The 16,263-nt window shown below is 32.4% G+C and overlaps 2 protein-coding genes across 3 annotated transcripts; one reads left to right on the top strand and one right to left on the bottom strand.

The window, feature by feature from the left end:
• Positions 1 to 3,212: 3,212 nt before the first annotated feature.
• Positions 3,213 to 8,204, top strand: LOC104721865 (pathogenesis-related homeodomain protein). 2 transcript variants are annotated; one of them, XM_010439937.3, is made up of 12 exons: positions 3,213 to 3,498; positions 3,969 to 4,451; positions 4,820 to 4,985; positions 5,078 to 5,201; positions 5,319 to 5,431; positions 5,566 to 5,904; positions 6,014 to 6,259; positions 6,363 to 6,452; positions 6,564 to 6,614; positions 6,724 to 7,347; positions 7,481 to 7,561; positions 7,718 to 8,204. In XM_010439937.3, exons 2-12 carry the CDS (start codon positions 4,042 to 4,044, stop codon positions 7,991 to 7,993), a joined length of 2,520 nt encoding a protein of 839 aa, XP_010438239.1. In that variant the 5' UTR covers positions 3,213 to 3,498; positions 3,969 to 4,041; the 3' UTR covers positions 7,994 to 8,204. The 2 variants fall into 2 exon arrangements, with proteins under 2 accessions (XP_010438239.1, XP_087332000.1); XM_087475874.1 differs by lacking the exon at positions 3,213 to 3,498 and having other exon boundaries at positions 4,305 to 4,444.
• A 415-nt stretch (positions 8,205 to 8,619) lies between these two features.
• Positions 8,620 to 12,170, bottom strand: LOC104721866 (transcription factor bHLH27). The gene is made up of 5 exons (XM_010439939.3): positions 11,977 to 12,170; positions 11,716 to 11,881; positions 11,083 to 11,346; positions 10,799 to 10,969; positions 8,620 to 8,873 (listed from the first exon to the last, which is right to left on the bottom strand). The coding sequence occupies exons 1-5, from the start codon at positions 12,054 to 12,056 to the stop codon at positions 8,784 to 8,786; spliced, it is 771 nt and encodes a 256-aa protein (XP_010438241.2). The 5' UTR covers positions 12,057 to 12,170; the 3' UTR covers positions 8,620 to 8,783.
• Positions 12,171 to 16,263: the final 4,093 nt, after the last annotated feature.

Here is a 16,263-nt window from a genome sequence, read left to right on the forward strand (position 1 = left end):
TGTAGAAAACGATAAAACACGACCGAGCACCAAAAATAGTATTTATTAATTTCTGTAATTCTCCTTTACAGAAATTATTTTGGGAGAATAACACCTTTTTCGTGGACGCCAAAAGTCATATTATCTTCAGGCAGCAGTGCATGAAGGGATTGATGATTGGTGTAATAAGATGCATCCAAAAAGAGCCAAATAAATAGTTGTTGGTAAGAGTCGGTCCTCAAATTGGTTTGTTTCCATTTAAAAGTTGTATATAAGTATTGTATTGTACAACTATATTATTTCTAAATTAATATTTTATTGTTTTCAACGTCGTTCCCTAATCTTCTACGCCACATAGAATCTTCCACGTGGATTTCTCTGCATCACCTCCATTTTTTTTCCGATGGACAAAAAGAACAGTATAACACAACATCACTTTCAGTCTTTCACCGCCAATAAATTGTTTATCAAAAAATTTCGATATAATCCAAAACTCCTATAATCTTTTAGTTTCATGTTTCTTCTTCACAAAATTTTCCAAAGGAATTATACAGCTTAAAATTAAGATAAGGTAAATATACTAACCAACAATTTTCATGGTCGAGAAGAAAGAAAAACTCTATATCTATGTTTACAATCGCAATCATATGACTTATTTTATTACAAATTTAGAGGGTGGCAACTGGAATTAGCACACATAGTGATTATATAACAATATCCGACGTTTAGGCGAAAGCAACACACTAACCACAAATCACTAATTCCCTCGTGTACTCATGTTTGTTTATAATCAAAGTTTTGGTTGTAGGAAACTGGAAGCAATTATTACAATTTTACGAACAATTAATTTGGTAGATATAATGTACTATATATGTTATGTATACAAGTATATGCATGCACCATATAACATATGAAAATGACCATAAGTTTAAGATTAGCAAAAAGCTTACATAAATTTTGTCAGGAATACAAAATCTACAGCCTACATGTACATTTTCAAAAGTTAAGAAAAATCATTGCCAACTGAACCGAAATGAATAGCTTTGATCCGTCACTATAAAGGCAGCTGTGATGAGTTAGCAGTTATGAGGCTATGTTTTCTACAAGGCACACAATCAAGATTATTTAAAACGGATATGATTCATGTAAAAATGAAACTAATCTTGGTAGAGTTAGGTCAGACTGTTACAACATATGTAAGTAACACAGTCTTAAAAGATAATCAACGAAATTATTATAATTTTGAAATGTTACTTCATTAGCAGACAATCTATTCTCGGTTTGTCTCTATAGCCCATCATTTAGATTTGAAGAGATAACAATAATTTAGCAAAGCAACATGACTTTCATGTATTCTTACGACCCCTCCCATATCAAAAGAGAATAATACAGTACATTTAACCCCACATGTCAATAAGATGGCTATTCCGAGTAATGCATCCCATTTAGTAGAGGCATAAATTATAGATTTGTTTTCCTGCAATCAACAAGCTCAACACCACAAAATTTAAAGTCGGTGATTATTTAAAACTTAATGTGAATAACAACAACAATGTGAAAAAATAAATAAATTATGGACTAGTTTTTGTTCTTATCTCAGTTCCACCCATATGATCCATATGTTGATATCTTTATTAAACAACAGTACGTATAATATGCAGTAGATTAAATTCCTAATCCTTTATAATATTTTACTGTGATAGTAAAAAGTTGGTTTTTGGATATGATGTAAAATATGAACGTTAAGACTATAGGCTCATATCTGTTAATCCTAAACTTAGTTTAGTCCATACCTGGTTCAATTTAAGAATTTGGAAGTTAGGTATTCACCGTCTACATTGACTTGACTACTTTGGCTAGCCAGGCCGACGATATATATTCAATTCTATATGGACCAAACCGACCCAAACTTGTTTTTTTCCAAAAAAGTTTTTTAAAATGTAAACAAGAAACTAGCTTTTTGGCCGACCACAGTAATCCGCCCTACCTCTTAAATTAGGGTTGTCCATTCAGGGACAGGTTTCCCGATTCATCATTTACCATTCCAAATCTTTCATTCTGTTTTCTTGTTTACATATTAATCGTTTGGGATTATTAGTATTACCTGTTTGTTTAAATAGTTAACTTTTACAATCATTTAAAAACTCCATAAAAAAAAATTAATTCTTGAAAAATTATCCAAATAACAAGACATACAGTAAAATCTCTATAAATTAATAAACACTATAAATTAATAAATTTTGCTGGTCCCAAGTCGGGCCAGTGTAAAAATTAACAATATTCGATAAGATAATAAGATAATAATTTTTTCAAAATCTCCTTATAAAATATGGTCCTAATAATATAATAAATTAATAATTATGTAAATTTATATATATATATATATATATACTGATATAATAGTGTATGTTTCTCCTAAAGCTCAATTCTATAGAACAATTGTAATGTTATATTTTCAACCTATAATGATATCTCTAAAATATTTTATAACATGTCATACAAATAATTAAATTTAAAGTTTTAATTTTTAGATATGCATCATTTACAATTTGATAATTTGACAGATTATTAAAATAGGAGAATTGATATTATTATTCATAGATTTGAATTTATGTGTCTCATGTGTATAAATCAATTTGTCTATAATATTTGTAATTTATTGTAAATAGTGCTTTCTAAATATTACAAGTTCAATTCCTAAACCATAAAATTTATAACATCCGAAAGTTTAATCTTATTTTGCTATAGTTGTTCCAATTCATAATTTTTTAAAAAATAAACAATTAAAAATATATCTATAAATTAATAATTATTAATTTACACTATAAAATAATAATTATTAATTTATAGATAAATTAATATCATTATAAATTAATAAAATGTCTTAGTCCCAATATTATTAATTTATAGAGGTTTTACTGTACTTTATCTGAAAGTTGATTCTAATCCAAATTCTTATCTAAAAATTAATCTATACTCGCTATTTCCTAATTCATTCATTTTTCTGAACCCCTTAAAAATCAATTGTCTTATTTATTTCATAATGGGCTTAAGTTAGTGATTCAGCCCGATAACAATTTCAAACTGGGCTGAGTCAAATATATGCAAGAAGTCCACCAATTATTATGGGCCGAGTCAAACATAAGAATAAACTAAAAAAGGAAATGAATTTCAATATTCGCAACCGAAAAAGGAAAACTTATTATTATTTTAATTAGGCATAAAAATGTAATATCTAAAACCGGAATAGGAATTTAAAACAAGGTGTCTAAATACAGGGACTCAAAATGAAAATAAATAAGAGTTGTTGTGAGCAATGAGCATTACCATTGCCAAAGTAAAAAGTACCCAAACGACGAACGGAGAGTGACCCGACCGTTGAAAGCACCCTTTCAACTCGCCGCCGGTGACTCAATCCGCAAAATTATACTATTTCCCCCATTACCCTTGTCGTAAAGATCTTCACTTTGGCTTCATCCTTCCCCAATTCCTCAAACCCATCTCCTTACTCTCTTCCAGGTTTTGTTTGCTTTCTTCTGTGTTTGGTTATGTATCTCTTGTTTGGTTCTTCCGATTTATCAAAGTTACGATTCCTTTGCACTGATTAGTTTCAGAATTGACCCTTCGATTTTTGTTTTTAGTTATGTATTGGGTCATGAGCATGATTGAAGAGATTAGTGTTGTGTATCGAAGGTTGTGTTTGATTAGTGTAATGTTGGATCTGCGTAGTTGTCTTGTATAAAAGTGTCAGCTTTAATCAGAAATCTGCAAATTTTTTTCAATTAAAAGTCAAAAAACATGTCTGAATTTAGTAGTGGCCTTTAATGTGTATACCTGTGTGTTGTTTCTTAATTCGTATAAGACTTGTTCCAGTCCTTTTCACTCAATTAAATGGATAAAATTAGGAGTCATTGCTTTGATTTTGATCTCAAATTGAGTTTGTGTGTTTGTGAGGAAAACTGATTTGGGAAGAGTGTTGAATATTTCAGGGTAAGAACATCTTATATGAAATGAGCTGCTAAGAGGAGTATATAAGTTTCTTTGATTGGGGGAACTTTTGATATGGAGGAGAGTGAAGCAAAGGGGAGAATTAGGCGCGAAACCGAAAAGGCGTGTGTTTCGGTTGAGAGAATTGGGTCTACCTTACTTTCATCACTTGCAAAGAAAGGCAAAGAAACATCAAATAAGAGAAATCCTAAGCCTAATAAGCGCAAAGCCGAAGAAGAAATATGTTCAAAATCCAGAAACAAGAAGTGTACTCGAGGAAGGGTACATTGTGAGGAAGAGGAGGAGGAGGAGGAGAAAGGTAAGAAAACAAGGAAGAGGAAAAGCAAGAGACAGCAAAAGGATAACAAGGTTGAGGTAGATGATTCTTTACGGTTGCAGAGGCGAACAAGGTATTTGCTCATTAAGATGAAGATGCAGCAGAATCTTATCGATGCATACGCAACTGAAGGTTGGAAAGGTCAGAGGTACAACAATTAAATTTCTTCTCTATTGACTCAGTGTATCTTATATGGAAATTTTTTTATAGTTTTACTATTGCCTCGGATATATTACCAAATAGAATAGTTAAGTATGCGTTACAAACGAGTTTTATCAAGTTTATAGCTGTCAATAGTTCGGTCCACAGATTTGTCAGCGTTTTCAACCTTTTTCTGTTTCCAAATTGAATGTGAATTCTCCTATGTTTTCCTTACGCCTCGATTGTTTCAAATGTAAAAAACGAACTTAGCATTTGCGTTTGCGTTTACATGCAAACGCGATGAAACAATCGTGGCCTTAGTAAGTTGCAAACAATTATATGGTTTGACTCTCTTGTATTTCCTTGTTTTTTCAGCCGAGAAAAGATAAGACCAGACAAGGAGCTTGAGAGAGCACGAAAAGAGATCTTAAACTGCAAGCTTGGACTACGCGACGCCATTCGCCAGCTGGATTTGCTTAGTTCTGTGGGAAGCATGGAAGATAAAGTGATAGCTCTAGATGGATCTATTCATCATGACCATGTAAACAAATCTCTGTTTTCTAACTCATATCTTTATGGGTGATGCTGAAAATTACACTGGAGAATTGCCTGATGGGGTTTTACCTTCTACAGATATTTTGTGCAGAATGCAATTCTCGAGAAGCTTTTCCGGACAATGATATAATACTTTGTGATGGAACGTGTAATCGAGCATTTCACCAGAAGTGCCTTGACCCTCCTTTGGAAACAGAAAGCAGTATGCTTTGGCTATCTATTTCATATTCATATATATTGTCTTAGAGAGTTCATACAGTGTTGCTTCTCCACCTGATTTTTTTTCCTAAAATCATATTGCTTTGAATAATCTTAACAGTACCTCCCGGAGATCAGGGCTGGTTTTGCAAATTTTGTGATTGCAAGATGGAAATCATCGACACAATGAATGCGCAGATTGGAACTCATTTCCCTGCGGATAGCAACTGGCAGGTAAAACTTTGGCAAGTACTAGGAGTCTTTCATTTGGGTTGAACGCAAGATAGAGACGCTTCACTAGTTCACTATCAGAACTCTGCTTTACACATGTAATTTTGAAGCTCTTGCCCTTTTTTTCTATGGATAAGGATATCTTTAAAGAAGAAGCTAGTCTTCCCATTGGATCTAAAGCTACAGTTAACAACGAAGCGGATTGGCCTTCAGATGACTCTAAGGATGATGACTATGACCCTGAAATGAGGGAAAACGGTGGAGGAAGCAGCAGCAATGTTAGTGGTGGTGGTGGTGATGATAACGACGGAGAAAGCATTTCTACTAGCTTATCTTCTGATGGTGTAGCACTTTCAACAGGATCATGGGAAGGCCATGGATTTAACAATATGGTAGAACATTGCGAAACAAGTAATGAAGAAACTGTATGTGGGCCAAGACAGCGACGAACTGTTGACTATACAAAGTTGTATTATGTGAGTACATCCATGGATTTTAAAAATCCTTTCGATGTTGATCTGCTATTTTTTTGTTATTGATGATTGTTTTGGTTGGTGAATTTTTGGGTTTTATTTTATTTGTCAGGAAATGTTTGGAAAGGATGCAGGGTTGCAAGAGCAAGGTAGTGAAGATGAAGACTGGGGACCGAACGACAGAAGGAAGAGAAGAAAGGAATCAGATGTAACAAGCGAGCTTGTAAATATGTGTGAAAGCAGTAAGAAAGATCAAGATGCTGTACAAATACCAGCACAGCGTGAGAGAGCTTCTGTCTCTGTGGAAAATAAAGGAGGTCGAAGGCCGATGTTCAGACTCCCAAAAGCTGCAGTTGAGGTCTGAAATTGCTTCTTCCCGGCTTTAGTATCTTTTATATATGTGTAAAAAGAAGAGAAAAATCCCATTACTAAGTTTGAAATTGTTTGCATAAATGTACCAGAAACTACGCAAAGTGTTTGCAGAGAATGAGCTTCCTTCAAAGGATGTGAGGGATAGGCTTTCAAAAGAGCTGAGTCTTGATCCGGAGAAGGTAAACATGTACCAGGCTTGCGAGTGTTTCCTCATTCAAAGAGCTAAGGAACGTTTGGTTGTTTTCTTAGTTTTGTTTGGTTCTCCATGTGCTTAAATTTATTTTTTTCAGGTCAGCAAATGGTTTAAAAATACACGGTATATGGCACTGAGGAATAGGAAGGTAAATAACTCGTTACAAAACTCTCGCAGTTACTTGCTTCATTCTCACATGTGAATATTATTTGGATTCCTTAAGAGACTACAATGAAGTCTTTCTTTTTATATGATAGATGGAGAGCGAGAAACAACCTGAGCATTCTAAGACGGTCTCTGGAAGAGACTCTGGACCAGAGGCAGTCATGAAGAACAACACAGATACAAAGCATGCTCAAAATACTTTGGACGAGACTGTTCCACCCGGATTTAATGATTCCGCTACAAATCAGAAAACTATTTCTCCCTGTAATAACAACCAGGAGGTTCCTGAGGATTTGAAGACAGTCTCTGGTGGAGACTCTGGAGACTCTGGACCAGAAGCAGTCATGGAGAACGATACAAATGAAGTTCAAGATTCTTTGGACGAGACTTTCCCACCCGGATTTAATGATTTAGCTACCAATCAGAAAATTTACTCTCCCTGTAATAACAGCCCGGAGATTCCTGAAGATTTGAAGACAGTCTCTGGTGGAGACTCTGAACCAGAAGCAGTCATGGAGAACGATACAAATGAAGTTCAAGATTCTTTGGACGAGACTTTCCCACCCGGATTTAATGATTTAGCTGCCAATCAGAAAATTCTCGCGCCCTGCAATAACAACCAGGAGGAAACTCAACAGGCCAATGTCTCCTTTCCTGCACCCACAGATGAAATGCAACAGTATCTGGAACAGAACGACTCTTCTTTCGCTCTAGTGGTAAGATAGAAACTAACCATTTTTGCCAAAATAAGTTTATAATAACATATCTACTATGAAAAAGAATACCTTGTCTTGCCCAGTGGTTTTGAACAATATTAGATTTCTAAAGTAATTTTCTTATTGTGTTCAGCCACATGAAGAGCTAAGCAGCGAAATGAGCTTAAAGACGGCTGTAGAGGAGAAAGAGACAGAGATTAAGACGACAGAAGAGGTAAGATATAAATTAACTATTTTGGCAAAATGAGTTTATGCAATATTGCTAATATAAAAAAAGAAAAGAATAAACCACAATTAAGTTCTGCTTCCATGATTGACCAGTAGTTTTGGAATACCTTAGATTGTTGACATTTGTTCTTATTGTGTTCAGCCACATGAAGTGCTAAGCAGCGAAATGAGCTTAGAGACAGCTGAAGAGGAGGAGGAGACAGAGAGCAAGATTACGGAAGAGGAAGAATACGAAGCAGTAATGGAGATGCTTTGTAGGACAGAAAACAAGTTACTGGACGTGACTCAGAGGCTTGAGAGATTTAAAACACCGAAAGGCCGGAAAAAGTTAGGCAAGTGTTCTTCTTCTTTATCTGAAGAAGACTCAGTAGTGTATGTTCCAATAGTAGAGATCATGGAGAAAAAGGAAAACAATTGAAAAAAAAAGTAAGAATCCTTTGCAGAAGTTTTGGTATTGTTAGATTCTTTTGGAACTTAGGTCTGAAGAATACCTAATGTAGCTTTTGTATTATTCAGCTTGTATGTGTCATTTAAATTACAGAAAAATCCCAGGAAAAATAAAATCTGGGACTTTTAAAATAGAAATATTTAGCTGTGTTTTAATACATTTCTTCTTTTTTTTTCTGAAACTTTTTTTACTCTATTTTTCGAATAACTTTGGTAGATGGTAACTACAGTTTGAAGTTTCAACAATGTCACAGAAAACGGAAGTTCTCGGTTAAAATGAGTAGTAAGTAACATAAGAAAGTATATTACTTTAGAATCTGTAATTGCCTGAACGTATCTCCCCTTAACAAGCCTACTGACTACTGTCACTTTTATGAGTTACTAAACATTTGTTGCCTAACTTTACAAATGGCATATCTAGCTTTATTTACAACTTACAATATGCATTTGGTTTCTGTTCATCAATCAAAGACAAAAACATCCACAAAATCATTTTAAAAAGTCTTTATTTGCTTTTTAGCCTTTTCCTTTATGTGTGTTTTGAATCCAACTGCTCGGGTTGGATTGTCATCTTAATTTAAATGGGATTATTTTAGATATATATTTTTTAGTTTTCATAAAGGAACTTTTATATATTATTTAAATTTAAGATGATACCATCAGACGTTTTGTAGCTCAGAAAAAAAACCAACCCTTACAACAATGTACCTCTTCACATATATTGCATAAAACGGATTAAGTAAAAAAATAATAAAAGTAATTTAGAAGTTGATAAGATAATTTGGATCATTATAAGCTGCGATTGCCATTTGTATCTTGGCCTCTACTGCACTGCTTTCTTCTTCATCCGCCTGCAAATTCAGTGATTTACCATAATTAAATACAAAGTTATTCCTACATGATTATATATCTAACTCACATATGTGAGTTTAATTGGACCAAAAAATGGTTAAAGAAAAACTAGAACTGATAAATTTGTTTATACATGACAAAGCATGCATAAGTAATATAATTATTTCCTGTGGAAATTAGATTGGGGGGTAAAGTCATTACTTTGGTTTAATAAGACAGATTAAGACAGGTTTGAAAATGATATTATCGACTTTGTGTATACTTTTTGTTAAAATGATTGGAGTAAGGTTTCACCAACTCTCCATGACTCCACCACTGGTCTATTACTAGATATACCTTACTGTATCTTTAGCGTCTGATTATATTATTTTGTGTTAAGGAAATGTTATAAAGGTGGGCTGTAAAACGATATACTATTACTATATTCTTTTGTTAGACAAGAAACATCCATATACAGTATGTTGTAGTTGGACTTTTCCAACCTACACGGCATGCATATACTCTTAAGTAAAAGCTTGTTAGATCATGAAACTAAGCATTCGGTAATTAGATTTTCCGAACCAAAGTCCCCTAGTATTTGAATGATAAGAAAATACATAGAGATATTATAACACACATACTAAATCTTTAACGAATTCTAATATGAAAAAGGGTTTATTAGGGACTACTATGAAGACCGTCTATGTATGTACCAAAATTATTAGCATAACAATAGTAAAGGCCGGCTAAAGGTTCAATCATCTCATTTGAAATAAGATATACAAGTACAAATATCTGGAGATGACACAAATAAAATCTGCTCATTAAATTAGTTTAGCCGGCATATACTATTGTTAATTTATAAAGAATCGATGTAATAAGGTGTAGTGTTGGTGTGGGAAAATGTCACGTGCTAAAAAACGAGTGAATGAGAAAGAGACAAACGTTGAATTGAAGCGCGTGATGTTATATAATTAGCCACGTTTCTGTTGTGCTGCTTGCTGTATGTTTAGACGACGCTTTATGCGACACCGATGCACTTAAGATTAATCACAACGCAAATGTAGTAATTCAAATTAGACTAATATTTTATGGAGTATGACATTTAACTTTTTAAGAGAATCTTAACTCCCCTAAAAACAAAAAAAGTCAAGGCGAAATTCAAAAAACAAAAAAAAAATGTGATGGGCTCGAGGCCACCTCAATAATTGGAGCTTTTAGTTAATTTGATTAGGATAATACTATTATATAAAAAGACAAATTATACTTAAGGTGTAATGTGAATTAAGGTCCACTAAATGGAGACAAGTGGGAGCAAAGTAGTAATTACTTGGGTCCATCTAAAGGTTTGCCCTTTTGAATTTGATAGTGATTTTCGATAAAATAGTTTGAAACTTTAAATTACATTTTGGTACTATTGTATGATGAATAAGGGTAACCTATTTTCTTTAACCAAAAATCCAAAAAAAGAACAATCCACTTTACTAAAGCATTTAGTCATATGCTTTTTATTCATTTTATTAATTTATGTACACCTAATAAGAGATTTATCTACGTGCCGTCAGGCGACCATTTTTCACCAAAATCACCCAAAAAAAATATATAAATCAGATTATAAATAAAAGTCTGAATAGTTGCGACAGATTAAATAGACAAATATTTTTGGTTGGTGTGTTTTGTAGTCCGACAAGTGCCTAAAACTACTAATCTTATACTAGCTTATTACAATTAACATATCGATCTAAAATTGTTTATAAGACAAAATCCTCTAAACTATGTTTAGCATATCTTTTCAATATCATTTTATAATTTGGCTCGATCTGTGCAAAATGAGTTTCAACCAAATGCACTTAGAGTCTAGTAGTTTGTACTAGTATGGCTAGTCTTACCAAATAAGATTTAATTTAACTGTAAAATAAAATATGAGAAAGAGCGAGAGTGAGACCTGGAGGAAGAGAGTAGTCGAGAGACGAGAGGAGAAGGAAGAGAAGTTAGTAGTGAGAATGTTGAGATTTAAAGACTCCAACACTTTACAAAGCTGCAACATTGTCTCTCTTTTCTTGCTACATGTTATGCATACCACTACTGTCTTTTCTCCCATCCATGTCACCTTCAGCTGTTTTTCATTTTTTATATAATAAACATTTGGAATATGGAATAATTAACTTTACCCCCAAAGAAATGTATTTTGAAATGTACAACAAAAAAAAAATGCATTATACTACTTACCTCAAGAACTTCGATCGGGGAGTATTGTAATCTAGTGCTGTAATCGGTTTGCTTGAACTTCTTTGATCTCATGACATTTATGTCCGGAAAATTTTGCAGCTGATTTTCTGAAAAATTATTGACGCAATCGTAATCTTTCATCGGATTTTCTATTAGTACTGATCGTGATTCAAGCTCTCTGATCTCTGCTTCAAGCCTCTTCTCTTGTTCAATAAGTTCTTGCATATAATCGATTGAATCTTTGATGACAGATGCCTTGTCCAACTAAAAGAATATAATACATCAACATGAATATATTTTAATTAAATCAAAATCTAATCAAATCATCTACACACGTACACAATGATACGCTATTAGGCTAATCAGGGGACCAAAATACATTTTTAAGTTGGTTTGCCTATTTATTTAATGTTGGTTGGATTTTGTTTAACCAGATTGTATAGTTTTTATATCCTTTCAAAAGAAAAAAGAGAAACAAAGTTTATTCGATTATTTAGTTTTTGTTGACCAAAACTATTTTTTTTTGCTGGTGACGAAACTTTTTATTTTATTAAATTATTTAGACTAAAAATTGAATAAAAGAGACAGTTGATTAAATTAATAAAAGAAAGCATTAAATGGAATGAATCAGACCTTGGTAATATTGGGGACGACTGATCGGAGAGCGAAGAGTCTCTGATTAAGCTTTTGCCTTCTGTTCCTCTCAGAGACAACGTTCTTAGAAGAAGCCGGCGACGTTGCTGCTCCGTCCGGAGAACTAGACTCGCCGGAACCTGAAAACGCTTCCTCCATTGGCCAACTAAATTTATACAATTATCATTACATTAGCTATACCAACTAAAAAACAAATTAAGAAGAAAATAGAATAAAAAGTTTACAAGATTCTGGAAGTACCTGTCAAATTCGAGTTCTTGATTCTGGAAGAACATTGTGGTTTCCCAGTAATTCTTGTACTCATGTTCCAGATCGTCCATTTTCGGACACAATAAAAACGATTCTTTCTTGAAATGGAAGGTTTTGTTTTTTGTTTCTTGTTTGTTCTTTCTTTCTTTTTTGGTGTTGTGTCTTTCTATTTAGTGTACTATCAAAACAAGAGTGGGCCGATGGATCATTTTATAGACAAAAAAGAGTCTGACAGAGAGTTTTTAGGCACGTGGGATTTTGTAAGATCTTAATATCCTGATCCAATCTTGACCGTTCAATCAAAATCTGATTTCTTTTGTCCAATTATAAGAAGGAAATATATAAATTATCGTATCTTTCTCTTTCACTCATAATATGCATTACTTAGTCGTCATATATTCATTATTCATCTGGGTATACTACTGAATTTAGGGTGTTTACGGTTCCAATTTCGTATTTTTGTTAGGTTAAGAGTAGAGTATCATAGATATTTTACCTATTTATTTTCTAATTGGTTAGGATCCGGATTCGAACGTTAGAAAATGGATGTGTCTTAAAAAAAAGAGATATGTAATTTCAGAATTCAAATATTAAAACATAGGTATCATGGTTATGTGTATGCGTACGTAATGATTATGGCCAATAATGGTGATGATTAGGTTGATTGTCAACTTTTTTTGCTAAATTTTATTGAAAATAACCCAATAGGACCCAATAGATTCTTTAATGTCCCTTGAATTGAATGCAGCAAATCTATGTTAAAGTCAATTATCTCTGGTCTTGGGGATGCTTTCTTGTGATTTGTGAGTGTCTATATATTTATCAAAATTCCATCCTCCATATAAAATGCTATGTGGAATAACTTACTTGCATAAGGTGCTTTTAACAAATTTAGCTATAACCATGGACTTATTATTCAACCAATAGACGTAAAATGTCACCCATAAAATCAAAATAATGTGGGCATCATCCAAAATCTAAGGTATATATAAGAATCATATATATATATATCATAAAAGCGTAGATGTCAGATGAGAAACCATTTCTTCGAATTGCATGTGCAAATTTATTATAGTGTGTAACTGAAGAATTATCGATTAATTGTTGGTCTCAACTAAATTTGAAAATAGATCGTTGTCCAAAAATTGGATGACCTCGGACTAAGAAAAATTTCAAGTTTTTTTTTTTTAAAATTCTGAGGTAAAATGTTTTGGAGTTTTTTCATATTAAGAAAAAATATATACAGTATTATTTTGGAGAACGTATATATTATTCTATTTTCATGTGAAGCAGATGAGCACAAATACGTACATGTCCCCACCTAAGTAAATCCTATTGATTTGACGTCCAATGACAAAAATGTTTAACCCGTTTATCATTTGAGCTGACTCGTCGTACTGATTTTGGGTTAGTTATTATTATTATTTTAAAATCAAAGTAGTTTCAGTGTGAATATGACTCTATACACTTAAATTCGAGTCTAGTACTGTAGTCTTTGAAACGCAGTGGACGGAAGATAGTATAAAATGTATAGTCATTTTTATCGGCTCTGCTCCGTATGCCGTGATTATATATTTTCGGGACTTTATTATAAATGGACTACTAGAGAGATCCGAAAAAACTGAATGTTAGAAACAAATTGGAGAAAAACTATCGAATCTTGCAACTCATGATGAGAGCATATGTGACTCAATTACAATCACACTCTTGATAAAGTTGTGTGGGGGAGAGTTGTATTTAAATGTATGCTGAACAGAACAGTGTTAAGTACCTACTTCCTTATAATTTTGTTTTTATACATTATTAAAGTCGTTGGTTGCATGGGTGGCCCAACATGATCCTGGTGATCAAAGATAATTATAAAAATATTCGTTGGCTGGAAAAAAAAGAATATTAACATACTTATGTGTTACCACGTGTATGGAAGAGATTATATATGACATGACTTGTATATGGTTTTGGACCAATATATGGTTAAGAATTCACACACTTAATGTGCATTAAATTTAGTTTTTATTTATTCAGATGTTGGATAATATAAAATATTAGGCTGAAAGCTATTATCTGTGGACGATTCAAAGATCTGGATGACTCACCTTGCAAAATATATGAAATTGATGATATTAGGTTGAAATATGACAACTAAACATTCCCAAAATTGTCGGATTCTTATTATATTTTGGTTTATAAATTGAACAATGAACATAGATTCAACTTCTAAATTCATTCGTTTCTTATAATATAGTAAGAAGTGATTTCTAGAAGAAAACGTCTACTTGGAGGTTGGAGCTAGAAATAGAATTAGTCATTTTTCTAACATAATTACGTGTACTATCTAAGAAATTAATTTTAAAATCTAATATTTGCAGTGTAGTAGACTAGAAACAACATCCGATCACGTTAGCTAGGATACGAGTAGTTCAAATTCGTTTCAATCTTACGTTAGTAACGTTACGATTTTTTTTCTTCTTTTTGTTTTTGAATTCTACGTTACGTTACGATTTGTACCCTATAGATTTTGGTTATCCAACTTTGACGACCTAAATACAGCCAGTAAACAAAACGAAAAACATATAGGCAGAGGTAAGTCAAATTAACTATTTCAATATTTTTGTTTCAAATCTACAAGAAGCATATCGGGCTTAAGTAGGCACGTATTGGCCCAGAGAATTATGCATTATGGTTTAGCCCGGTTGAATCCGTAGTTAGTGTTGAGTGTTTGACTGTATTTAAGAAAATATTGTACATGATATTGGCCCACAACCTAGAAAATATAATATCAAAAGGTCATTCAAGTAACATGATCGAATGTGAAATCGCTTAAAGCTCCTATGGATACAATACAGTTTTTGAAAATGTTAAAAATATATCTCTACAACCATGATGTTCATAAGCCATGATGTTAAAATATATATTCAAAAAAATAATTGGTGGCTTTCATGAAGTTTTTAAGCCATCAATGACACGAAGGAACGGCTTATGGCTACAACCCTACAACCATGATGTTCATAAGCCATAACGTATTCTATGTCAGGCTTTGCAAGAGTGGAACCATTTAAAACACAAAGGATAAGATGTAAGTTTGCTAGAATTTTTTGGGTGGACTCAACTACCAATATTGTTTGAGGTTTATATATTTCATGATACAACATAAAAAGTGAATTTATATGACTACTTGAGTCATTAGAGAGAAGTCTTTTAGAACGATGATTAAAGCATAAGCTAAGATCGAATATAAGTACTTCCTTTTCTTATCAGTCTATTACTCTTATAAATTTATTAGCTTTCATTATTTAGATTTTCGCTGACAAATCAATTCTTTTTGCAATCCGGTGACTAGTGAAGATTATGGAAAATGAGTATGAAACTTAGCTTAAGTACTCTATTATCATTTCTGTAATATCTCTTTAGTTTCTTCATTTTAACTTAGCTTAGAGTTATAAAACTTCTATTCTAGCCTCTTCATTAGTTTTCACATAAAAACTCAGAGAATCAATATCTTATATAATAATTGTACTATTCATTTGGACAACAAGAATAGAACTGAAGAAATACCATCATAATATAACATGTAACTTCTAATTATATAGCAAATCAAGTTTACTAATAATAATTCATATACTTTTTAACAAAAGGAAAAAAATCATACATATACCTATAAATTTTGGAGTAGAGTAAGTAAGTACTAACTATGATATTTTTTCTAGTCGACAAATGAAAAAAAAAAAACATTAAAAACACCTATAAACGTATTGAATTATTTATTTGTCTTGTGATGGAAGTAAAGAAACATTCGTTCAACTGTACCCAACAAAAGACAAATACAAAAGTGAATGACAATAAAATGTGTTAAAAAGAAAGAGCTTAATTATTCCTCTTTGACCGATCCTCTCCAATGATTTGTTCCATTTCTCGTTTACGCTTTCAATTATCCTCTTTAATAAAGAAATTTGATATTAAATATTAGGCAGTTAATGAAGTACCAATTATGATACATTTTTTTCACTATAATAATTCAGATATTGCTATATTTGTCGACACATCAATTTTTTTTGTCTAATCTTGTTAACAAACTTCGACTAGCAATAAAATTTACGATTAACTAAATATTGTACATACAAGGTTAACTAACCTCTTAGCAAGTGTAGTAATTTTTCACTGTATAAGCATTCCTTCTGCAACAGTCAGTTATCTCAAGTTTCTAATTAAGATTGAGACATAAATTTACATACATGATATATATATATATATTGAGAAGTTGATCACTAATAAATATAA

This window comes from Camelina sativa, chromosome 11, assembly GCF_030686135.1.
Source record: "Camelina sativa cultivar CO46 ecotype springtype chromosome 11, ASM3068613v1".
NCBI lineage: Eukaryota > Viridiplantae > Streptophyta > Magnoliopsida > Brassicales > Brassicaceae > Camelina > Camelina sativa.

Coding starts and splice junctions, on each gene's coding strand:
- LOC104721865 (XM_010439937.3), top strand. CDS start 4,042: ATGGAGGAGAGTGAAGCAAAGGGGAGAATTAGGCGCGAAACCGAAAAG. Junction 5,432..5,565: donor CTGCGGATAGCAACTGGCAG/GTAAAACTTTGG, acceptor TCTATGGATAAG/GATATCTTTAAAGAAGAAGC. Junction 7,562..7,717: donor AGATTAAGACGACAGAAGAG/GTAAGATATAAA, acceptor TATTGTGTTCAG/CCACATGAAGTGCTAAGCAG.
- LOC104721866 (XM_010439939.3), bottom strand. CDS start 12,056: ATGGACGATCTGGAACATGAGTACAAGAATTACTGGGAAACCACAATG. Junction 11,347..11,715: donor TCGTCCCCAATATTACCAAG/GTCTGATTCATT, acceptor ATATTCTTTTAG/TTGGACAAGGCATCTGTCAT. Junction 8,874..10,798: donor CGACTACTCTCTTCCTCCAG/GTCTCACTCTCG, acceptor CTGAATTTGCAG/GCGGATGAAGAAGAAAGCAG.